Genomic DNA, 26,124 nt, shown 5'->3' with positions numbered 1-26,124 from the left:
AAAACACCTAATATTCTATTTTGATATGTTTTCTTCTAGACTAAAACTTTCTTTAGCAATACTTCTGGGTAAGTTTCCTCTTGAAATGATATCAATTAAAGCAGCTTCTGACCCCTAACAAGCTGGGAACAATTCTCCAGTCCTGTATTATTCTGCTTTAAACTGGAAACTTGAACTGCAGACATGAATTACCTGCAACGATCATTTCATGACTGTTTTTAAGTTTCCATCTTTCAACGTCTGTGGCAATTATTCTATGGAAGTAAAGGAAGTCAAACACTGAGGTGAGAAAGCAATTCTATAGTTTTCTAGAAGGGGCTCAGACATCATCTTTCCTAACTCCCTGTTTAGTAAGGAAAATGAAGCCTAGGAAGGTCACAGAACTAACAAATGCTAAAGCTGAGGTTTGATACAAGCTCTTAAAAAAAATTTTTTTTTTGGTGTTTTCCTGTTAAGGCCAAAGTATAATTAAAGCATCCAATGGTTTGAACCAAGGCAAAGATCTGAGAGTACCTAACATATTTTCTAACATCTAAGATAATGCCCACTTAACAATAGTTCATCTAAAGCCTAGCAGAACAGAATGGGAGAAAATTTTTGCAAATGAAACCGACAAAGGCTTGATCTCCAGAATATATAAGCAGCTCATATGACTTAATAAGGAAAAACCAAACAACCCAATCCAAAAATGGGCAAAAGACCTAAACAAGCAATTCTCCAAGGAAGACATACAAATGATCAATAGGCACATGAAAAAATGCTCAATATCACTAATTATCAGAGAAATGCAAATCAAAACTACAATGAGGTATCACCTCACACCAGTCAGAATGGCCATCATTCAAAAGTCCACAAATGACAAATGCTGGAGAGGCTGTGGAGAAAAGGGAACCCTCCTCCACTGCTGGTGGGAATGTAGTTTGGTGCAGCCACTGTGGAAAACAGTATGGAGATTCCTCAAAAGACTAGGAATAGACTTACCATATGACCCAGTCATCCTGCTCCTAGGCATATATCCAGAAGGAACCCTACTTCAGGATGACACCTGCACCCCAATGTTCACAGCAGCATTATTTACAATAGCCAAGACATGGAAACAGCCTAAATGTCCGTCAACAGATGACTGGATAAAGAAGAGGTGGTATATTTATACAATGGAATACTATTCAGCCATAAAAACCGACAACATAACGCCATTTGCAGCAACATGGATGCTTCTGGAGAAGGTCATTCTAAGTGAAGTAAGCCAGAAAGAGAAAGAAAAATACCATATGAGATCGCTCATATGTGGAATCTAAAACAACAACAACAACAACAACAAACATAAATACAAAACAGAAACAGACTCCTACACATAGAATACAAACTTGTGGATGCCAAGGGGGCAGGGGATGGGAAAGAACAGACTGGGATTTCAAGATGTAGACTAGATAAACAAGATTATACTGTATAGCACAGGGAAATATATACAAGATCTTGTGGTCGCTCACAGTGAAAAAAAATGTGACAATGAATATATATATGTTCATGTATAACTGAAAAATTGTGCTCTACACTGGAATTTGACACAACATTGTAAAATGACTATAACTCAATAAAAAATGTTAAAAAAAAAAGCCTATCAGAGAATTCAAATTTTGTTTGGCATAGTAATAATTGAGTGAAAAAGTATAAATTATGTCAAAAGGAGAATGTGTTATAATTAGAAATAAAGAGCTAAAGGATATTCCTTTTAGTTAAGTAGTATAACTGGAACTTTTCACTCTTTAACATGGCTTTTATAAATGCATGATTAATAGTTTTATTTCCTGTCAGTAATTAATAGCTTATTAATGTTTTCCTCACCTCTGATGATGAATTTTAAATTACAAAAAATTGTCCAACAGCTTTAAATTAAAAATGAAACTGGATATTGAAATAAATTTAATCCTTTTTATTACAAAAATAAATAAATAAATAGCTTTAATTTTAAGTAATTTTAGATTTATAGTAAAAATTTTAGAATAGTACTTAGAGTTCAGGTGCAACTTCCCCTGACGTTAACAACTGCACAACCGTAGTTCAATTACTGAAACCAAAAAATTAACATTGGCACAATATTATTCAACTACAGGCCTTATTTGACTTCCATCATTTTTTCCTCTAGTATCTTTCTGTGAGTCATTCTGGGATCCAATCCCCAACCTCATGTTGCATTTAATTAATATGTCTCCTTAGTTTCTTCCAATCTGGGAGAGTTCTCCAGTCTGTCTTTCATGACCTTGACACTTTTGAAGGTGTTTTATAGAATGTCCCTTAGTTGGGGTTTGTCTGATGTTTTCCCACGATTAGACTGAGGTCATGCATTTTTGGTGAGAATACCACAGAAGCAAAGTGTCCTTCTCAAGTGCATTGTATCAGAAAAAACCCAGTGTTGTCTTATTACTGGTGATATTAACCTCGATCACTTGGTTAAGTTGAGGTCTGTCAGTTTCTCCCCTGTCAGCTTACTATTTTTCCCTTTGTAATTAATGAATATCTTGGAGGAGCTGTGTTGAGACTATGCTAATATCCTAATTTTCCTCACACCTTCACCCACAGATTTTAGTATCTGTCAGTGGACCTTGCCTGCAATAATTATTATTGTGATGTTTACCTAGCAGTGACTTTTTTAATGTGTATATGTTGATGTGTATGGACTTGTGAGTATTTATTTTATTCTCTGCATTATGATCCAGTATTGTCATTATTTTTTGCTCTACTTGTTCTAACTTTGGCCACTGGGAACTCCTTTAAGTTGTCCCCTGTACCCTTTTGTCTTGCCTAGTCACGGTGGGATTGTTGTTGTTGTTTTGAGTACTTCCTTATTTTCTGACACCAGATTTTCCAGGCTGAATTAGATTTTCCCTACCCCAGCCCTAGAATCAACCACTTCTCTGAGGAACCCTATGAATCAAGACCTTTTGATGTAGACCTCTTGGGCTCCTTTCACCAGTGCGTGTTATATCCAATCACTTTTGACTTGAACCCTTCATAAGTTTTTCTTAGAAATACACTATAAAGGTAGGTGGAGTTTGTTCTGGTTGAGTTTGCTCCAGGCATTCAACATTGCCTTGTGGGTACTCCCAGTGCTCTTCTGTCCACTCCGTCCCACTGGGATGGTCCAGGCATGAGGTGGCAGGAGGGTGAGAAGATACAGAAGTGGGATGAGTGGGTATAGATGAAGATGTGGATAGGAAGCCTGGGAGATTCCCTGGATGGGACTCAAATATAAACATCTAAATTCTTTCTGCTTTACCACTATGCACACCAAGAAAAGAAAAAAACTGAAAATTTCAAAGGCAAGTCAGAATTTCTGAAGTTTTAAGTTTTCCGGCATTTGATCCACTCTGCCTGTGGGGAGGGTGCTTTTTGTGACTTCGGCTTCTCTTCCTCCTCTCTTTCTGTCTCAAGCTGCCTCCAGCAGCTGTCCTGGCTGATTTAGGGGGTTCTGGCAAGCCAGTTTCTGGTTGAGTCCCACACGCTCTTGAGTATGTATTATTCCTCTCCCTGTGTCAGGGATGGATAAAGTTAAACGTTGGGACGTTGAAAGAAAACAGAGCTAAGTTCACAGTGGAAATCAAAAGGAAGACAGGAAACAGAAACTTTAAAATTCTAGATTTCTAGTCTTTTGCATAAAATAATAGAACTTGAAAAGCAACTGAGAAAACTATTCCAAATAGATGAATATGGATCATGATTTAAGGGCCTGCAGTAAGGCCCATCTTCCACTGCAGGGTTCAAGAACACTTAACGGTAACAACCTCAGTTTCTCGGGGTTGGGTATGAGTGTAGGATTGTTTTTCTGCTGTGTGAACAGTCACTCCACATCTTTTTAAAAAATTGATTAATTTTTTTGGGGGTAGATAATTCGGTTTGTTTGTTAATTTGTTTGTTTGTTTTAATGGAAATACTGGGGATTGAATCCAGGACCATCATGATTGCTAAGCACATGCTCTACCACTGAGCTATAACCACCCCCAACTCTGTATTTTTTTTATTTGAAACTTTCTACAAATGACAGTACACTTCTTTCTCTCTATGTACTTCTCCCTGGGTCTGTGTGTGTGTGTATGTGTGAGACAAGGTGGAGCGGGGAAGAGGAAACAGAGAAAGAGATATGACAGACTAGGTTTTTACTTTTACAGAAATTTAATACGTGTCAGCACAAATCTGAGACTGACTCATTTGGCAGGAAGAACAAATTCACACGCCAGAGTAAACAGAGAACGGGGTGAGACCTCAAGAATAAGGCAAGGGTGGGGAGGCAGTTTACAACTGAAGGTATGAATAGAGATGATTTATTAAAATTATTTTCAATTTCTCATAGGCAGGTTGAATTTTTATCCTGCCTCCCACAGGACTTGTCTTAAACGAGCTAGGGAATTACTTCCTTCCCTCTCACCCCCACAGTCATTTAGCCGCTAAGCCACCCTATCTTGCCTCCTGCACATCTTATAGTCCACGTCCTCTCCTCCTTTCTAGCCCCGTGGGCACTCATTTGGTTCAGGCCTCCACCAAGTTTTACCTGGACTATTGCTATCATTTTCTTTCCATCTTTGACCGTCTCTGAATTATTCATCCCTTAAAACTCATCCCAGGCATCACTTCCTACTAAATAAGACCTAGCCATTTCTTTCTTTCTTGCTGCCGCCACTGAACCCTGTGTCAACCCATTCTATCATTCTGCCCAAATGTATTGTAATTGATAGTTTATATACTCATCTCCCCTACTTGACTGAGACTGTGAGCACCTTGAGGACTGGCATTATGTCCTCTTTATTTCTACATCCCTCATGCCTGGCAGTGTTGGGCACACTCAGGGCTTAAAAAATGCTTGGTCAATGAATGAAAAAATAAACAAGTGCCTGGGTAAATAAATGAAGGAGTCCGCTCAGTCCACTGATGAACTATTATTAACTAGTAAACGCCTCATTGTCAGTTCCCAGCCAATATTTCTCCCTGGCGCTGCCAGTTCATGACAAATCATATGATGGAAGATTATATCCTTGAAGATGACATCTACAAGCGATAGTTTCTCTTCTACCAATAATTATCTTCTCAAGATATAGAGTTATTTTTTTCTTTTTGCAGGCTTTTGTAAGTATCATGCCTCATACCTCCATCTAGTGAAGCCAACTGGTAATACAGCAATTAAGATAGCTATGCATGAATATGAGAAAGACAATTGCGAAAAATCATTTACAGAAAATCATCCTTCCTTTTCCAGGTTCAAAAACCTTCAGTTGTGTCTACTTTGTACTTTCTAGATTTCAGCAACTTTTTTTCTTGCCAAAATAACTCATTTCTAAATATCTGGATGGTGTCATGCCACTGGAAAATAATGTGGATATGTGAAAAATATTTACAATTAGCCTGTATTTCACCATCTTTGTATCAAAAAGCCATTGATATTTATTAACACAGAATGTTAGTTAGGTATTTTATAGAATAACAGTTTTGTAAACCATGCAAACCATTCTAGCAATTTACTTTAACTAGTATTTATCAAGTGATTTTTAGCGGTCAAAATGAGCTTCAAGTAAATATCATTTCATCATGATGCCCATTTTTGTGAGCTTAAAAACAAATACTATAACTAAATAGTATATTGTTTAAATACCTGTCTGTCTGTCTTTTATCTGTCTATCTAGACTATAAAAAAAAGCAAGGGGGTCATGACCATAAAAACCTTCAGAAGAATGATCACCTCTCTGGAGAGACAAGGGGAATGGATCAAAGAAAAACCTCTAGCAGCTTCGGTAGCTTCTAGAAATGTTTTTGTTCTGTGGGAGGTCACAGGTTTATGAATTTTTATTTTATTGTTATCCTTCATAACTTAGATGCACATATTTTTTGATCCAGTAATCCCACTTTTGAGAATACCTCCTACAGAAACAAAGCACCAGGATACAAGGATACACATAAAAAAGGGAGAAGAAAGAAAGAAAAAGTAAAATAGAGAAATGATTGCAGGTACTACATAAGCTCCATGTATGGTTAACCAACAAAACTCTATATTCCTAGGAATATGTCAGAGCTTTCCAAGTCCTCTCTTGACATCTCGTTTCACAGCTTTTTTTGTTTTTGTTTTTTAAAGCATTTTGGTTAGCCTGTTGTTTGCTCCAACTCCTGTCTGCCACTTCAGACAGCCACAGAGTTAACCAAACAAAGCTCAGATTTTTGGTTTTGGCACCCTTCCAGGTTTGGTTTTGGCATCCCTGGCTTCTGTATTGGCTTACCACTTTAGTTTCAGTGCTTTTGTGTGTGTGTGTGTGTGTGTGTGTGTGTGTGTGTGTGTGTGTGTGTGTGTGATTATTTAGTACTTCTCTTAACTTTTTTGTGAATTGAGCAATGTATTTAAAAGTACATTTGGAAGTAATATCAGTGAAAAAGGCAAAGTAGAGCTCTCCAAGAACTCTTCCCTTCATAAAAGCAAAAGAACACTGGCAAAAATGATCCGAATCAACTTTTTCAGAACTCTGGGAACTAACCAAAGGCTTGCAGCGATCTGCAGAGCATTTATTCAAGAACATAGGTGAGAACAGTGAGCTTTGGGACATTCTAACTTGCCCTATTCCTATTCACACCCTCCCCAGCTCCACAGTAGCCTAGAAACCCAACATACTGCAATCATGGTGTTGACCTCAAACAAAGAGACTGCCAGCTACCTCTCCAACCAGAATGAGTTTATTTAGGATCAGCAGAGAATTGCAATTCAGGGTCTGCAACCATGATGAGCCATGTGTAAGATCCCACCCAGCAAGGGGAAGAGAACTTTTCATAGAGTAGAAAAGGAAGTTGGGAGGGCTGTGGTGAACAAAGAATCCATGGTTCTCATTGGTTGAGTTCTTGCCAGGAAAGAAGAGGAGGCTTTCTTTTCTTGTTGGGTGTGAGAGCTTCCCCTTCTGGTCTTCTGACTCTATTTAATTGACGTTTCTATTTATTAATTCTTTACATTTTCCCCTTTTGATCAAGCTCTTTCTCTGAAAGCATCACCGATCAAGAGTCAGGTTTTCCAGTTTCAGTGGCTTTTTGTTGCTCAGTGCCAGGAAGGACCTTTCCTGGGTGTAGTGTCTTCTGTGGGAGGAAACGTACACAGACTGGAAACCTACTGAGGTAACACTGGAGTAATCAGGAGGGTTAAGGAGACAGTACGCTCAAGCACTTTTTATCTAAAGTTCATATGTTCACGTCTTATCAAGATCATAGACTTGGTAGATCCTCTGAAGCGTTACGTCATCGTCAAAGGTTTGGTAACAAACTTCCAACAGGCCTGGTTTGGATTATCTTGGGAAAGCTGTCTCATCAGATGCTGTCTGCTTCAGTTCCTGGAAATCTTTCCTTTTAGGTTTGGTGATTTCTGTAGGTGTGTCATGTGAATCTACGAGTCTATTCCTGGGGTCCAGTGGCACAGGGGATGATTAGTGCCTGATAGGAGCCTTTCCAGTGAGGTGGAAGAGAGTCTTTCTGAAGGTATCTTTTCCAATTGAAGAAATCTCCAGTTTTTAAGGTGTGATGCTCAAGGTCTTTATCTCCTGAGAGTACACCGTGGAAAGATTGTTCTACCAAAACATGATTATTTTTAATAGAAGCAATTAGGCGTTTGTAATATTGAAGTATCTCTCCTCTTGCCTGTTGTGGATCAAAAGAGGCAGGAACCAGGGCATCCTGTGACTATCTCAAAGGGAGAAAGTCTCTAAGTTCCAAAAGGAGTGAGTGTCAGATTTACAATGATGCTTGTGGCCAAGGTAGCTGGAGGGCCTCTACAAGTTTTGCCAATTGAGTCTTAATAATGCCATCAGTGCCTTCGACTAAACCAGAGGATTGAGGGTGGCAAGTGCAGTGAAAGAGTTGTAAACCTGGCCAAACTGCAATAATTTTACCTGCTGCTTTAGCTATTACTAAGATTCTAGGGCATTCTAAAGGGCAGCGGCTGTCATGAATCTAAGGCCGGGGTTGGGTATCCCCACGCCGCAGGATCCAGTCGCTGGCTGCAACATCCTGTGGGTCAACGGTGATCCCTGTGGTTTTGAGTGAGTACCCCAGGGCCATTACATTACTTTTCACGTACAAAAAGGAAAAGGGGAATCTGATAATTGGGATGCCCAAGGGCAGATGAGTTCATCAGACTCTTCTGTAAGGCCTTAAAGGCTATGTCATATGGTTCTTCCCATAAAATTGGGTCAGGGTTGTTATTCTTTAGTAAAATATACTAAAGAGTTTTGACTATCAGAGAGAAATTTGGAATCCCATTTTGGCAATAACCAATTAGCCCAAGAAAATCTCCCAGTTGGCGCTTTTCATTTTGGGTTTGGGGAAACTCAGAACATCACGAGGTATGTCTGGATCTAGGTCAGCCCTTATTCTGAGAGTACATGCCCTAGATATTGAACCTGGGTTTGAACAAACTGCAATTTTTCCTTGGCGATCTTACATCCCCTTAAGGCTAAAAGCTTTAGCAAGTGGCTGCCATCTTCCGATGATGAGGCTTGAGGAGAGCAAGGAAGGAAATCAAACCACAGACTGCAACAAAGTGGAACCACTAGGGAATTTTATATCATCCAGATCAGCCTTCAGGATTTGTGAGGAATAAGTGGGACTCTCAGTAAACTCTGAGACATTACTGTCCAGGTGAATTGTTTTTCTTCCCAAGTGAAATCAAAAAGTATTGGCTAGTTTCCCCAGGAATCCCACTCCTGGGCATATATCCAGAAGGAACCCTACTTCCAAATGACACCTGCACCCCAATGTTCATAGCAGCACTATTCACAATGGCCAAGATATGGAAACAGCCTACATGTCCATCGACAGATGACTGGATAAAGAAGATGTGGTATATTTATACCATGGAATACTATACAGCCATAAAACGACAACATAATGCCATTTGCAGCAACATGGATGTTCCTGGAGAATGTCATTCTAAGCGAAGTAAGCCAGAAAGAGAAAGAAAGATACCATATGAGATAACTCATATGTGGAATCTAAAACAAAACAAAACAAAACAAAAACCAAAAAAACCATTAATACAAAACAGAAACAGACTCATAGACATAGAATACAAACTTGTAGTTGCCAAGGTGGGGGGGGGGGGTGGGAAGGGACAGACTGGGATTTTAAAATGTAGAGTAGATAAACAAGATATATTGTGTAGCACAGGGAAACAGATACAAGATCTTGTGGTAGCTCACAGTGAAAAAGAATGTGACAATGAATATATGTATATTCATGTGTAATTGAAAAATTGTGCTCTACACTGGAATTTGACACAACATTGTAAAATGACTATAACTCAATAAAAAATGTTTTTAAAAAAAGTATTGGCTAGTTTCATCAGTTGGAATACTAAAGAATACACTGCATAAATCAAAGTCAGTAAGGAATTTGTTTCTAGCGGAAATGGATGTTTAGCAATAGAAGAGGGTTAAGAACAGCAGTGTTGAGGGATAACATGTTGTTTCTTGCTCAGAGGTCTTGGACAAACTTCCACTCGCAGCCCTTAGGTTTTTCTCACAGGTGAAATAGGAGTATTACAGGGACTGGTACAAGGGATAATGAGGCCTCGAGATTTGTAATCTTCTATTGTGGGCTTTATGCCTTGAAGGCTTCTTTACTTATAGGCTATTGGTTAATTCTGAGGACAGGCTTTGAGGGATCTATTTGAATTTCGATGGAAAGTGCACTGTGCATTTTGCTAATATCAGTGGAGATTTTGCCTGTTGGGTGGGGGGGTGAGGTTGGTAGCTAACTTAATAGGGACAAATGATCAGTGTTTCCAGAATCAGCTCCAGAACCAACAGAGACAGAGCAAGTAAAAGATGTCAAAACGTCATTTAATTGACCTGATTGGCTGCCTTGACGACTACTGTCAAATTCTATAATTATTTCTCTTTATTTTATTTTATTTTATTGAGTTATAGTCAGTTTACAATGTTGTGTCTATTTCTGGTGTAGAGCACAATTTTTCAGTCATATATGAATATATGTATATTCGTTTTCACAGTGGGCTACCACAAGATCTTGTATATATTTCCCTGTGCTATACAGTATAAACTTATTTATCTGTTCTATATATACCTTTCAGTATCTACCAATTTTGAACTCCCAGTCTGTCCCTTCCCACCCCACTCCCCCTGGCAACCACAAGTTTATATTCTATATATATGAGTCTGTTTCTGTTTTATATTTAAGTTCATTTCTTTTCTTTTCTTTTCTTTTCTTTTCTTTTCTTTTCTTTTCTTTTTTTCAGATTCCACATATGAGCGATCTCATATGGTATTTTTCTTTCTCTTTCTGTCTTACTTCACTTAGAATGACATTCTCTAAGGACATCCATGTTGCTGCAAATGGCATGATGTTGTCATTTTTAATGGCTGGATAGTATTCCATTGTATAAATATACCACAACTTCTTTATTCAGTCATCTGTCAACAGACATTTAGGCTGTTTCCATGACTTGGCTATTGTAAATAGTGCTGCCATGAACATTGAATTATTTCCCCTTTTTGAGAGAAGGAAATTCCAGCATGATACTTTAAGAAGTCTCAGCCTAATAAATGGATAGCAGTGGAGGAACTAAGGAGAAATGGACATGTGTCTCTCAAAGGTCCTAAATGAAAGGGAGTAAGTTCAGAGACAGGAGCCTCTTGAGAGGTTCATTAGTGATGCCCGCCATTTGAACTGTTTCAGTGTCCCTAGCCAGGGGCTACTTTAGAGTTAAAGCTACCTGGGTAGAATCAACATCTGAAGGAAGGTCAGAATTGTCTTTTAAAACAATCTGAAGTCAACTGTACAGGTTGTGAACAGCTTCATCAGATTTTTGCATGCAAGCCTGAATTTTCTTCCAGCAGGCTTTGGAAAAACCCCAGGAATTGCCCGCCTAGTGATTGTTGAGCCTGATCGCGTAATTAGTTAGCAGGCTGGTTTTGAGAAGGTAATCGTCAGCCAGTTCCGTTACACTGGTAACCTGCCTTCGCTGATCAAGCTTGCTTTAACTGTTTTTACAAAAACTTGCATGTCCTCTGAGAGTCAGGTAACTCACGTAATGTTTACCTGACTTGTTTTTTTTTTTTTGGAACTTGGAGTCAGCTGTGTCCAGTTTGAGCTCCAGCTGGTTAAGACCACCGACCCTCCAACTGGACATGCTCAGTGACCTTTTGACATCAAAGGGCCCAAAACGCCATCCTCACAGCATTCTAACCCTGCTATTTTCTGAGCATGCGTACTGGGAAGATGTCTGTAGCTTAGTCGTTTCTACGCAGGGCGAAGATCACCTCACCTTTTTCTTGTCTCCAGTTAGCTTTCCCCACGCTTCCCACGCCTCAGCTTTATCCCATAAATACTCCAAGCCCCTTACCTTTGGGGAGGTAAGTTTGAGACTTGTCTTTTCGCTTGTCTGCCTTGTGATTAAGCCCTTTCTCTGCTACAAACCTCGGCGTCTCAGCATTGGCTTGCTGCAAGTTGGGGAAAGGAGCCTGGTTCGGTGACAGTTTCCCAGCTGTATTTCTAGATACCTTTCAGGATTTTCCCACTTAGCAGTTTTTATTCAGTGTTGGGCCTGGCCTTCACTGACAGGCATAGGAACTAGCTGATTAAGTCAGAAAAACCAGTCACCAAGTTTGAGTGACTCTTAGCTTCTTCAGCAAATGTATGAGGCTCTTCAGTTACGTTGGGAAAATCCATGACTATGGCTCAAAGTTCAGCTTTCCTTCAGAGAATATGAGAAATCAAGGGTTTAGTCTCTGGGTCCTCAGTAGGCTTAATTTTAAAGGGACAGGTTCTGAAAAGTGCAGAGGAAAAGGAAGTGGGGAGAGTTTCAGAAAAAAAGGTAAGTTAGGCAAGAGGGTTAGTTTGGGGAAGTGAGGGTATAGAGGAGGTGGAGACAGGAAGGGAGAAGATGGCACCAGAGGTGGGGCCTGAGCATAAGGCGCTGAGGGGGAGAGACAAGATGGCGGCAGAAGCTGTCTTCTCTTTCTTTAATCATAATGACTGAGAGACTGGTTCCAGGCACCTGAGGGAGTCTCTAATTACTAGCTGACCATTATGTTAAACAAGCTGATTTCAGTGGTCGTACTGTACAAAGAATACAGAGTTTCAGAAAAGTCACTTAACAAATAACAACAAATCCTGGGGAGAGGGGGAAAATCCAGTTTCCACTTGTTATGGTATGTAAAAAGTCCAGTTTTCAATTAAAAAATCTAAAAAGGAACAAGAACTGTGACCCTTAGAAGGGCTTCCAGGCCTTTTTTCATCTTCTGTGAGACAGGGAAGCTGGAGGGAGCTATGGTTGTCACATTGCCCTTCTGCAAGGTCAGATAAGGCTCTGGTAAGGTAGCTCTCTGTAGAGCAAGTCTTTCTCAAGGAATAGGATCCTCTGGGCATATTTCAAAAATGGTCCAGCCTTGAAGTTGTCAACCTGACACTGAAGTCAGTGACCATGTTTTATTTGTTTTTGTAACTTTCAAAGTGCTTTACAGACATAATAATAAATGACTTTAATCTCTTTTTCCATGTCTTCAACTGACCATTTATTCAGCATCAGAATATGTACCAACGCAGACTGTCAAATTTATCTTTATTTCTCTTTTGGTGGTAATTTTTATGTTGTAATTTCCATATAAAAATGTCTGTTTCCTATGTTCCTCCCCCCATATTTGTCTTCATTTGTTTGGTATTTGTTTACACCTTTCAGATTTACTCTGCGAAGAATATGGGTGTATTTTTAGCTTACAACTAATACTTGATTGCTGCTTCTCAATCCTATGAAGTAATAGCTTGAGTTAAACTAAAATTTCTTTCCTCATTCCTGCATCAACCTTGCCTATTGTAAGTAAAGTTAACATCGGCCAGAAAACACTCAGCCCTCTGGTCATTCTCTCCAAACAACCAACAGGGGAAGCCAAAAAGCTCAGTGTAACCTTCAGAATCATAATATGGAAAAAGCATCCCCTCCACTAGATGCGAAAGTGCGCTTTGAGATTATCATCCTGGGATCTTTCATCGTGGTACCCCCACCCCCATCTTTAAGGAGAGCAGCGTCAGTTCCTAAGTACCCGTTATCTGGAGCCACGCTCACTGTGTTCTCCACTCCGCTACGTCTCAGGACTCCGTGGAATCTGTTGTTTAGGGTTGCCATGGACACGGAGTTCTTTTTCTAGTAGTGGCTTTTTGCCGGCCCCAGGTAAAGACCTAGGACGGGCGCCTCCGTACAAGGGCAGCTGAAGGGTTGGGGCGGAGCAGGGACAGGGGTCTTTAAACGCGGTATACAGGACACTTTACCTTGTGGTAAGCTGTGGGGAGCACTGATTAACGTTCGTCTCCTCTCCCGGGGACTTCTCAGAGCCCCCTCACTCTCAGGGATGTGGGGGTGGAGTGGATGGGGACACTAGATCGTTGTAGGACAAAGTAGCAGTAACCTTGCGTCTGGCCGGGAACTGGGTCAAGATTTGACTTAACGGGCGTAGTTTGAGGATATTAAAAATGAAAAAAAGAATGGAAAGAGAGAAAGAAAAAGGCATTATCCTGTAAGGCAGCAGGAGAGAAAACTGCTAGCCAGGATCTTGAGTAAAGTTCGCTCCCGATTAGGACAAGTTGTACCCTAGCCACAAAACGCGCCCCACAGCCCCGCAGCCCAGCCCCTTCCGAGACGCAGCGCCTCCGCTAAAGCAGCCTTGCCTGCGGGTAGGCGGATCCCGGGGCTGCAGGGAGCGGGGCCCAGAAACCGGGCTCTGCTTCGCCCGCCCTGGCTCTCGGGGCGCTGCCTCTCGTGAACCGAGGCCGCGGCCTCCCAGCTTTGGGCTTCCTACTCCCACTGCGCATGAGCTGGTATCCCTCAAAGGTATGGAATTTAACAGGTGACTGGGTCCCAAGCCCAAAACTCAAAATCAACATTTATGCCCAAATTGGTCTGTTTATAAAATTTAAAAAAAAAATTCCTATTTGTTTTTATCTTTCTCTCCTTGCCCAGAATTTAGGGGCTTGTGGCACACTTCCGGCTGCCTCAGTGTGGTCATCATATGATTACTTGCCAGCTTGGCAATGTCTTTTATTCTCCAGTGATTTATCACAGTTTGTATGCATGAAATCTGCTCTGTGAAGTGTTGAGGGTCACATCTCTTTATTATTCTACAGAATCTTTCAGGATGTGATTTATTCTACAGAATATCTCGTGATGGAAATCTCATGTCACTATGATCATGTAAAGTTGGTTTGAAACGGGTTTTGTTTCATTTTTTGGATCCTGTGTAGCAAGTGGGCAATCTTTAAAGTGTCCTTACTTGAGCTAAACTTAAATTTTATTGAACACTCAAAAAAGATTTTCCTCTATTTCTTGAACTACAATATTAGAGACAAATAGCCAATGCATGTTTCACAGGACTGATAAGATTGCACAGAATGGCACATTTTATGCTTGTGGATTCAAGACTTTGGAAATGCTGATCCATGCCTAATAAGTCCTATGTATGACTTTCTTTCTAACTGGTGGAATATCATATGTGTTTTAAACATGTTAAATATGTGCTTTTCCTTTTCTTAGATTAATTGTAGATTAAATTCAACCACGAGACAATGCCATGAAGAGATTGAAGGACAACCTATATGGTTGGTTCAGACCTCAAAAAAATAAGTAAGTGAGAAGATTCAAAGTTACTGAATTTTAAGCATAATTTTCAGCCTCTGTTAATAGAATCCAATGCACGTGTACCTTTAATAAATGTAAATAATATGCAAAAGAAATTGGCAAACAATTTAAAGACCTTGTTTTATGCCTGTAACTTCCTTAAAAATACCACATCTTAGGCAGTGTGCTAGTGATAATATGCATGTACCAGTTAAGGTCACTTCAAACTTCTCCTCCAGGGGTGGCTGGTTGCCCACATGGAGGATGTTCTGTCTGGAGGTGGTAACCATTTCCGGACACGGCCACTACAAGGGCTTCAGTTGTCCCATTTCCTTCAACACCTGAAACATTGCTAATTACCACAGAGACGGTCACAAATGCATTTTTATTAGCAAGATTACTGGTTTGCAAATCAGTATGATGGATGTGAGAAATACACAGATGTTCAAGGTCTGTGAACTGGCAAAAGTAAATAACAGTAACTGTCTCAAGGGATGTAATGAGGACTAAATGAAGTAATATTTGGGACGCATCAGCACAATGCCTAGCACTTGGTAAATACCTTTTCAATGTTTGTTAGACGAAATATCACTTTTGTGGTATTATTTCTTTAATTTGGGCAAATTTATCCTTATTTAAAAATTTTTTTCCATTTTATAATTTATTCTTAGATGTCGATAAACTAGGTGTTAGATGTATTTTTATCCTCCATATCAGTTGGCTTTTCTTTTGTATATTGTCTGTCTTAATTCTTTTTTTTTAACTTTTTAAAAATTAAAAAAAATTTTCTTGTGGGCAGAGGTAATTAAGCTTATTTATTTTTAAGTGGAGGTACTGGGACTTGAACCCAGGACCTTGTGCTTGCGGGGCAGGCACTCTACCCGTGAGCTATATCCTCCTCCCTGTATGGTTGTGTCTTTATTCTTTTCTACTATTTTTTCTGGGAGAGTTTCTCAAGTTCATCTTCCAACTCTAAACTAATTTGCCTTTCACATGTATCCAAACTACTCTTTACCCCATGAATGGATTCTTTATTTCAACAATTCTACTTTTACATGTAAGATTTCCTGTTGGGTTTTTTTTCCTTAAGGCTTCTTCTTCTCATTTCATGTTCCTAACATCTTCCCTTGTATCTGTAAGTGTGCTTCTCATTCGTACCCAAAAACCTTGGTCAGTGTGTTCCGCTGGTTCTGCTTCAGATGGTACATGTTGCTCAGTTTGGTGTATTTCTTTTGCTTGTTGTACTCTGTTTTGACTTGTGAGCTCATATTCATTGTGGCCGTCGGCCCCTCTGTCTAGTAACCAGTATTAGGGAAGGGCTGAAGGTGGGACAATCTCTGTCTGTGGCTGTTGTCTCAACATAATTATTAACAGCATGTCCTTGTCACTTTCAAAAGTGTCCTGGCTTGGGCAAGGTATTATATAGGCAACTAGTTGAAAGCTGGGACCTAGGGTGTGTTTTTCTCAGTAAGTTTAACGTGAGGGGAGATGATAAGCTTGGGCATAGAGTTTCAGGGACCACGAAACACTATGACCAGGTAATTCGTGTGGTCAGGTATGCCACCTTTAAGCTCATGGGCAAAGCAGCCTTGGAGGAGGCAGTGACTCTAGGTTGTCACCTGGGGCTTTGGAGATGGGCTGGTTGTGTAAGAGTGAATGCCCAAGGACTGCTCTTCAGCCTTTCCCTGTTTTCATCAGCTAACCTAATGCCACTGGAGTATTATTACCTACCTACACCTGGGTGGTTGCTACTGGTTTCTACTGAGAAGGCAGTGATTGTCTCCAACTCAAGGGAAAGACAAGAACAGAACTTAAAATTGTCCCGCCCCCTGGGCCCCTCCAGACTGACGCCAGCTGCCCTTTCCCACAGCCTGTCTGCCAGTTAAGGATGGACTCCTCTAGAATGTCCCAGGGTTTGTCTTGTTGTTTCTTGGAATTCATACTTCTGTTGGACTTCTACAGTTTTGGGAGGAAGACTGTCTCTCATCTCAGATAGGAACTCAAGATTTCCCAGGAAATTATGGAGTGTATTACTTTGAGAATCTTTGTGTTTAAAATTTAAAACATGTATGAGTTTTATATTGTTGTCATGTACTGGCTTTTGGCATAGCATTTGGTGAAGAAGACAGGCTGCCTAACCAGTAATATTGGTGAAATGGTAAATATTTAGCAGGCTTTTATGATGTGAACAGATGCAAAGTGCATTTTCATGTGTCTTATTTGACAGGTGAGGAAATTGAGTTGTGAAGAGGTTAAATTATCCAAGCCAGTGATTTGGTGGTGAGAAGTCTTGATTTTGGATAAGATAACCAGATATGTTTTTGAAATTCAGAGAAAAAGAAAAAGGAACCATTCTAAACATGCTCTACCTCTAGTTCAGAAAAAGAAAGAAAGAAATATTATACTATATAGGTCACTGTTGACCTAACTACCTATTTCTTCTCTACCAAATGATGGACAGGGACTAGTCGTTGGCATTGGAATATTCATTGTTCTGGCATTTTCTATTTCTGTATCCCTTCCTTAGCTGTTACCTGGATCCACCTCCCTATCCCTGCGTTCTCACATCTTTCATGTTTCTCAGATTCCTTCCAGAGTGTGTGAATGTTGACAAAGTGGGGAAGAAGAAAGGAGGTTTAATAATGCCACACCTCCCTTTACTTCTTTCCTTCTCCTTCCAGTGGATTCACAGACACAAACACACACACACACACACCCTACAGGCTGTCTCAGAGGTCTCAGTGCTGTCCCCTGAAGCTGTTTCCTTAGTTTCTGCCATGTTTCTTCATGATTTTACTTTTCATATCCTGAAATTCTATCAGAAAAAAGAACGCAATTGCCTTCCAAACTGTCTGACTTGATTTTTTGTGTGTTTTTTCACCCTTTGGCAGAGTTATGGATGCCCCTTCGGGCTCCTCTGACAACACTGACAATGTAAGGTGAGTTGACCTGACTGAGCTGAGTGGGGAAAGGTATTGGGAGCAAACTCATAGTTTGTTTGTGATCCTCAGTAGCTAGCAGCCAGACCTCTCAGGAAGCTCTCAGAATGTCTCTGTGTGAGCCTCTGCCCGAGGGGCCAGCAGAGGAGGGAGGAGGTGGTAGCCGAGGAAAGGGCGCTGTGGAGCTCTCGACAGGAAAGAGTGGCCCTAACTGACGCCCGGCTCTGTCCCTCGCCCCTGGAGCTGGGCTACTGTCTAAGGCTGGTGTCCCAGCTGTACACCCTCCGCCGTGTTGCAGAGAGCCCCTGCCTCAGGCTTGTATTTATTTGAACCAAACTGAGGAACCGAAAAGGAATACATGATACAAGAAGAGTAAGGATGTGCTGAAGGGAATTGATGATCAGGACATTAGCAGAGGCTTCAAGATGGTATACCTATAGACTGAAGTTGAACTTTGAAGTAAATTCAGCCTCAGTGCAGTTACACACGAGGGTCAAGTTTAGCAGTAAATAATTGCATTTGTCTTGATTTTTACTGGGCTTTGCGGGCAGGCCTAAGATCTTCATTTCAACTATAATAAATCCCTATTTCTAAGGAAAACTGAAATACTCATTGCCAAATAACTAACTTCCAAATAGATTTCTAGGGTTCAACTAGTTTACAAATTGAGGACTACTTACAACTAATTAACTCTATGGAGTCACTTGGAGTTTGATTGTATGTTTTTAATTCCTTAGAAGTGACCCAAATGAACTGCCATCAGGAATCCATCATGGAGTCACCCATGAAAGGTGAGGAATATATTAAGGGGTGAGTGAATGGGATGGAGAAATTTAGTATCAGGATTATCTGTGGCAGTACAGAATTTTCTGGACAATGATTTAAAATCCTTTCTAAAAAGATAGGGGTTTCAATGAATTATGTTTACTACATATTTTAGATTCAAGGGATTCTTATTGTTCAGATATATTGATTATATTGCTGTTCTGTATAGAATATCTCTAGTGATACATTTCTGCATTTTTGGGGTATTCAAAGTAAAACAGAACAATTTTCCAGGCTGGGTGATGGTAATGGAGACAATAATGTTCCTAGTTCATATGAATAAGTCAGTGTCAAGTTTGAAAGGCAGGAACTGTTGGTGGATCTCTTTTCATTGGGAAGGTAGGGTTTATGCTGAGGCAAGGAGAAAAGGGAGAACTAGGGAAAGATATCAATGTTTGGGAGGGAAGGGGTTACAATAAATCATCCTAATTTGATTTATAGAAAATACCATCTTTTAAAAAATTACATTTATCACAATTAAATATTCTAGTTTGAAAATCTTCTACTTTTCAGAAGAGTTTGAGAAGAGCGGTATTAGTTCTTGTTTAATGTTTAGTAGATTTTACCAGTGAAGCCATCTGGTCCTGGCCTTTTGTGTTTTGGAAAGTTTGATTACTAATTCAGTCTCCTTACTAGCAACTAGTCTGTTGAGATTCTCTGTTTCTTCATATTTCAGTCTTGGTAAGTTATGGGAGCCTGCTGCCCCAAACCCAACCGCCCCATCATATGGAGGGAGCCTCTGACTCAGGCCTGTGCTTACTCTGCAGGATACGAGGAGCAGGAAAGATGACCAAGATGAGGAGTCAGAGGGTGATGAAGGGACTTGAGAAGCAGGAAGTTAGGTGAGGGGAGAGGGATATATAGCTGCAAACTGAAGTCGAATTTGAAATAAATTCCACAAAAGGATGCTACATATTGGGTCAGATTCAGCAGTAAAGGACTATACTTAATTCTTGAATTGTTAGCTTTTACGGTAGGTCAAAAATATTTATTATAAACATATAAAAAATCATTTCTAGGGAAGAGGAGATATCAGATTCCAAATAACTGATTTACTTTACTGATGTGAGTTTTCTAAGAATCAACCAGCTGATAAGTTTAAGAATCATTGTAGCTGATTTGAAAAAAAGTAAAAGTCTAGAAGTCATGGGATATTTTATTCTGTCTATTTTTAATGCTTTAGCACTTCCCTGAGTAAACTGACATCAGTATCCTCTGAAGGACTCTCCAGTGAACAGTGAGATACAAAGCATAAATACATATATGTGCGCACACACACAAATGCATACGGATACAGAGTGAGATTTGGGACGTTCACCCTAGGAGCACCCATGGGAATACAGAGTTCCTTTGATAGTATTTCTGAAGTCCTCTTGTGGTTGGATTCTATGTGTAATATTCTTTGTCTTTGGAACTGAAGTAGAAAAAGAGGCACAAGACAAAGAGGGGATTTCTTACTCCTGTCTTAACTCTCAGTTGCTAGCAGCCAAACTCTTAGGAAACTGTCCGATTGCCTGTGTCTGAGACGCTAATAGAGTGTGTCCGGGGAGGAGAATAACCTATTCAGAGCAAGGAGAATGATGGTAACTTGTAAGTAGTAAATAAATAGTAGCAGTGGACAGGGAGCAGAGGAGGCCTCAACGGAAGAGCATGGAGCTAAGAGACCTGGATCTGTCCCTCACCCTGCAGATTCAGCCACCAAGTGAGGCTAGTGCCTCAAATCCAAATGCACCATCATATGGAGGGAGCCCCTGACTCAGGCCTGCAGTTACTTGACCGTATCCCAGGGGCAGGAAAGACATCCTTTGTTTCTAAAGAGCACAGTCATGATGGAGGAATTGAGAATCAGGAAATTAGATTGCTCAAGAAAGATGGGAACCAGGAAGGGGGTGAGTAGAGCTCAGTGGTAGAGCGTGTGCTTAGCATGCACGAGGTCCTGGGTTTAATCCTCAGTTCCTCTATCAAAAAACAAAACAAAAGAAAAAAAACGGTACTTACAACTGAGGTTGATTTTGGAATAAATGCTACCCCAAAAGGCTGTGACATATTGGGTCAGGTTCAATAGTAAAGAATTGTACCTAAGTCTTGGGTCATTACATGTTTGACAGTATAAGACATTCATTGCAAATTCGTAAAGCCTCATTTCTTGGGAAAATAACCTTCCAGGTTTCAAATAATTGATTTACACATCAGTTTTTGAAGGGTCGCCTAGTTTATAATTTGAACCAAAGAATTCAATCTAGAAAATTATGTGGCGTCTGACTATGTTGCTTTTTAATCCTTTAGCACTGCCTTGCCTGAACGGACAACAGGAACAGCTGACAGAACCAGAACTGAAAGGTGAGACAGAAAGAGAGAGAGATGTAAACAAAAGCATGTACATAAATGCAGAGAGAGGCACATGAGAATGGGAATGAGAGAAACCGGGAGGGAGCCGAAGAGGGGAGGGAAAGATTAACTGAAATTGAGATCCGTAATTTGGGAGGTTCATTTTTCAAGAGTATCTGTCACGTAAGTGTCTTTGACATTGTTTCTAAATCTTTTTTACTTCACCATATGTAAGTATCTTTCTGTCTTTTTTGCATCTAGTTGGATAAAAGAGAAGCAGGTCATAAGAGAGATGCGTCTTAGTTTTTTATTTATTTTTTTTTAAAAAGGTGAAGTGAGAATTTATTAGAGAATGGATAGTACACTCAGGGGAGAGCGCGCAGGCTCAAGGGAGCGGCCGCCCTGAGTTTCTTTGACAAGTTAGCTCCATAGGGGGTAAAAATGAATGGGCGGAATATTCATTGGGCAGGGAAGGCTTTGGGGTCGCATTCCCTGATTATCATCCCAACTCCACCTTTCCAAAGGGAGGAGGGATTTTTGTCCTTATTTAGTCTGGATCAGAAGTGTCATGGCGTCGGTGCATGATGGGTACTTCTAATTTGCAAGGCTAATTTTATTGAAATGAGGGTATAATGAGCAAAAGATCATATTCGGACACTAGAAATTCCTGCTCTTTCTCACCTTTCTTTGTTCTTCTCCAGGCCACTAGTCATCCCAAAAGAGATGCTTCTTATACTCATCTGTTTATCACTCTTAAGTGGCCGCCCCAAATCCTAAGAGACTATCCAAATGCTGGAGTATGAGACTCTCCAAAAATGGGCCAAGAAAGGAGAGAAACCTCTTTTGGAGCCAGGAGAAGTCTGTACTCCTGAAAGTGTTCAGGAGGAAAGAAATGCCCAGAAACTTGATCCACTGTTTGTTTGTTTGTTTTTCTATAGGACTAAGATTTTCATTACAAATGTATAAAGCCTCCTTTACAGGGAGAAATTAAATGCCAGGTTTCAAATAACTGATTAGAATGTAATTTTTAGGGCAACTATATTATAAACTGCAGAGTAATTGTAGCTAATTTGCATTTTAAAATCTAGAAAGTCATATGGAATCTTATTATGTGCATTTTTAATCCTTTAGTTATGACCAAAGCCAGTTGGAAGAAGTAATTTGTGTTGAACCTCTTGAAGGGTGAGATATAAATATATATAGATAGAGTGGGGGGTGTGGTGGGTATTGAGATTTGTGAAATTTACCTTGGTGGTATCTGTGACATATCTTACTTTGCCTATTTTTAATCCTTTAGCCCTTCCCTGAATAATGTGACATCAGTATCCTCTGAAGGACTCTCCAGTGAACAGTGAGATACAAAGCATAAATACATATATGTACACACACACACAAATGCATACGGATACAGAGTGAGATTTGGGACGTTCACCCTAGGAGCACCCATGGGAATACAGAGTTCCTTTGATAGCATTTCTGAAGTCCTCTTGTGGTTAGATTCTATGTGTAATATTCTTTGTCTTTGGAACTGAAGTAGAAAAAGAGGCACAAGACAAAGAGGGGATTTCTTACTCCTGTCTTAACTCTCAGTTGCTAGCAGCCAAACTCTTAGGAAACTGTCCGATTGCCTGTGTCTGAGACGCTAATAGAGTGTGTCCGGGGAGGAGAATAACCTATTCAGAGCAAGGAGAATGATGGTAACTTGTAAGTAGTAAATAAATAGTAGCAGTGGACAGGGAGCAGAGGAGGCCTCAACGGAAGAGCATGGAGCTAAGAGACCTGGATCTGTCCCTCACCCTGCAGATTCAGCCACCAAGTGAGGCTAGTGCCTCAAATCCAAATGCACCATCATATGGAGGGAGCCCCTGACTCAGGCCTGCAGTTACTTGACCGTATCCCAGGGGCAGGAAAGACATCCTTTGTTTCTAAAGAGCACAGTCATGATGGAGGAATTGAGAATCAGGAAATTAGATTGCTCAAGAAAGATGGGAACCAGGAAGGGGGTGAGTAGAGCTCAGGGGTAGAGCGTGTGCTTAGCATGCACGAGGTCCTGGGTTTAATCCTCAGTTCCTCTATCAAAAAACAAAACAAAAGAAAAAAAACGGTACTTACAACTGAGGTTGATTTTGGAATAAATGCTACCCCAAAAGGCTGTGACATATTGGGTCAGGTTCAATAGTAAAGAATTGTACCTAAGTCTTGGGTCATTACATGTTTGACAGTATAAGACATTCATTGCAAATTCGTAAAGCCTCATTTCTTGGGAAAATAACCTTCCAGGTTTCAAATAATTGATTTACACATCAGTTTTTGAAGGGTCGCCTAGTTTATAATTTGAACCAAAGAATTCAATCTAGAAAATTATGTGGCGTCTGACTATGTTGCTTTTTAATCCTTTAGCACTGCCTTGCCTGAACGGACAACAGGAACAGCTGACAGAACCAGAACTGAAAGGTGAGACAGAAAGAGAGAGAGATGTAAACAAAAGCATGTACATAAATGCAGAGAGAGGCACATGAGAATGGGAATGAGAGAAACCGGGAGGGAGCCGAAGAGGGGAGGGAAAGATTAACTGAAATTGAGATCCGTAATTTGGGAGGTTCATTTTTCAAGAGTATCTGTCACGTAAGTGTCTTTGACATTGTTTCTAAATCTTTTTTACTTCACCATATGTAAGTATCTTTCTGTCTTTTTTGCATCTAGTTGGATAAAAGAGAAGCAGGTCATAAGAGAGATGCGTCTTAGTTTTTTATTTATTTTTTTTTAAAAAGGTGAAGTGAGAATTTATTAGAGAATGGATAGTACACTCAGGGGAGAGCGCGCAGGCTCAAGGGAGCGGCCGCCCTGAGTTTCTTTGACAAGTTAGCTCCATAGGGGGTAAAAATGAATGGGCGGAATATTCATTGGGCAGGGAAGGCTTTGGGGTCGCATTCCCTGATTATCATCCCAACTCCACCTTTCCAAAGGGAGGAGGGATTTTTGTCCTTATTTAGTCTGGATCAGAAGTGTCATGGCGTCGGTGCATGATGGGTACTTCTAATTTGCAAGGCTAATTTTATTGAAATGAGGGTATAATGAGCAAAAGATCATATTCGGACACTAGAAATTCCTGCTCTTTCTCACCTTTCTTTGTTCTTCTCCAGGCCACTAGTCATCCCAAAAGAGATGCTTCTTATACTCATCTGTTTATCACTCTTAAGTGGCCGCCCCAAATCCTAAGAGACTATCCAAATGCTGGAGTATGAGACTCTCCAAAAATGGGCCAAGAAAGGAGAGAAACCTCTTTTGGAGCCAGGAGAAGTCTGTACTCCTGAAAGTGTTCAGGAGGAAAGAAATGCCCAGAAACTTGATCCACTGTTTGTTTGTTTGTTTTTCTATAGGACTAAGATTTTCATTACAAATGTATAAAGCCTCCTTTACAGGGAGAAATTAAATGCCAGGTTTCAAATAACTGATTAGAATGTAATTTTTAGGGCAACTATATTATAAACTGCAGAGTAATTGTAGCTAATTTGCATTTTAAAATCTAGAAAGTCATATGGAATCTTATTATGTGCATTTTTAATCCTTTAGTTATGACCAAAGCCAGTTGGAAGAAGTAATTTGTGTTGAACCTCTTGAAGGGTGAGATATAAATATATATAGATAGAGTGGGGGGTGTGGTGGGTATTGAGATTTGTGAAATTTACCTTGGTGGTATCTGTGACATATCTTACTTTGCCTATTTTTAATCCTTTAGCCCTTCCCTGAATAATGTGACATCAGTATCCTCTGAAGGACTCTCCAGTGAACAGTGAGATACAAAGCATAAATACATATATGTACACACACACACAAATGCATACGGATACAGAGTGAGATTTGGGACGTTCACCCTAGGAGCACCCATGGGAATACAGAGTTCCTTTGATAGCATTTCTGAAGTCCTCTTGTGGTTAGATTCTATGTGTAATATTCTTTGTCTTTGGAACTGAAGTAGAAAAAGAGGCACAAGACAAAGAGGGGATTTCTTACTCCTGTCTTAACTCTCAGTTGCTAGCAGCCAAACTCTTAGGAAACTGTCCGATTGCCTGTGTCTGAGACGCTAATAGAGTGTGTCCGGGGAGGAGAATAACCTATTCAGAGCAAGGAGAATGATGGTAACTTGTAAGTAGTAAATAAATAGTAGCAGTGGACAGGGAGCAGAGGAGGCCTCAACGGAAGAGCATGGAGCTAAGAGACCTGGATCTGTCCCTCACCCTGCAGATTCAGCCACCAAGTGAGGCTAGTGCCTCAAATCCAAATGCACCATCATATGGAGGGAGCCCCTGACTCAGGCCTGCAGTTACTTGACCGTATCCCAGGGGCAGGAAAGACATCCTTTGTTTCTAAAGAGCACAGTCATGATGGAGGAATTGAGAATCAGGAAATTAGATTGCTCAAGAAAGATGGGAACCAGGAAGGGGGTGAGTAGAGCTCAGTGGTAGAGCGTGTGCTTAGCATGCACGAGGTCCTGGGTTTAATCCTCAGTTCCTCTATCAAAAAACAAAACAAAAGAAAAAAAACGGTACTTACAACTGAGGTTGATTTTGGAATAAATGCTACCCCAAAAGGCTGTGACATATTGGGTCAGGTTCAATAGTAAAGAATTGTACCTAAGTCTTGGGTCATTACATGTTTGACAGTATAAGACATTCATTGCAAATTCGTAAAGCCTCATTTCTTGGGAAAATAACCTTCCAGGTTTCAAATAATTGATTTACACATCAGTTTTTAAAGGGTCGCCTAGTTTATAATTTGAACCAAAGAATTCAATCTAGAAAATTATGTGGCGTCTGACTATGTTGCTTTTTAATCCTTTAGCACTGCCTTGCCTGAACGGACAACAGGAACAGCTGACAGAACCAGAACTGAAAGGTGAGACAGAAAGAGAGAGAGATGTAAACAAAAGCATGTACATAAATGCAGAGAGAGGCACATGAGAATGGGAATGAGAGAAACTGGGAGGGAGCCGAAGAGGGGAGGGAAAGATTAACTGAAATTGAGATCCGTAATTTGGGAGGTTCATTTTTCAAGAGTATCTGTCACGTAAGTGTCTTTGACATTGTTTCTAAATCTTTTTTACTTCACCATATGTAAGTATCTTTCTGTCTTTTTTGCATCTAGTTGGATAAAAGAGAAGCAGGTCATAAGAGAGATGCGTCTTAGTTTTTTATTTTTTATTTTTTTAAAAAGGTGAAGTGAGAAATTATTAGAGAATGGATAGTACACTCAGGGGAGAGCGCGCAGGCTCAAGGGAGCGGCCGCCCTGAGTTTCTTTGACAAGTTAGCTCCATAGGGGGTAAAAATGAATGGGCAGAATATTCATTGGGCAGGGAAGGCTTTGGGGTCGCATTCCCTGATTATCATCCC

The 26,124-nt window shown here is 40.3% G+C and overlaps 1 protein-coding gene across 2 annotated transcripts in view; it reads left to right on the top strand.

Moving 5' to 3' along the window:
* LOC102532295 (phosphatidylinositol 3,4,5-trisphosphate 3-phosphatase TPTE2-like) overlaps positions 1 to 26,124 on the top strand; it is a 98,193-nt gene that overhangs the window by 35,494 nt on the left and 36,575 nt on the right. The window contains exons 1-11 of one of the 2 annotated variants that reach the window (XM_072976166.1): positions 13,841 to 13,858; positions 14,558 to 14,647; positions 17,533 to 17,580; positions 18,318 to 18,371; positions 20,692 to 20,745; positions 21,865 to 21,915; positions 22,031 to 22,084; positions 23,134 to 23,187; positions 24,307 to 24,357; positions 24,473 to 24,526; positions 25,576 to 25,629. In XM_072976166.1, coding sequence (XP_072832267.1) covers positions 14,595 to 14,647; positions 17,533 to 17,580; positions 18,318 to 18,371; positions 20,692 to 20,745; positions 21,865 to 21,915; positions 22,031 to 22,084; positions 23,134 to 23,187; positions 24,307 to 24,357; positions 24,473 to 24,526; positions 25,576 to 25,629 — 527 coding nt within the window. In that variant the 5' untranslated portion in view covers positions 13,841 to 13,858; positions 14,558 to 14,594. Of the gene's footprint in view, positions 1 to 13,840; positions 13,859 to 14,557; positions 14,648 to 17,532; positions 17,581 to 18,317; positions 18,372 to 20,691; positions 20,746 to 21,864; positions 21,916 to 22,030; positions 22,085 to 23,133; positions 23,188 to 24,306; positions 24,358 to 24,472; positions 24,527 to 25,575; positions 25,630 to 26,124 lie in introns of those variants that run through there. The other variant, XM_072976165.1, reaches the window with a different exon arrangement.

Source organism: Vicugna pacos, chromosome 14 (genome assembly GCF_048564905.1).
Source record: "Vicugna pacos chromosome 14, VicPac4, whole genome shotgun sequence".
NCBI lineage: Eukaryota > Metazoa > Chordata > Mammalia > Artiodactyla > Camelidae > Vicugna > Vicugna pacos.
Note: the sequence above shows the minus strand (reverse complement) of the source record. Positions and strands in the feature narration are given on the sequence as shown.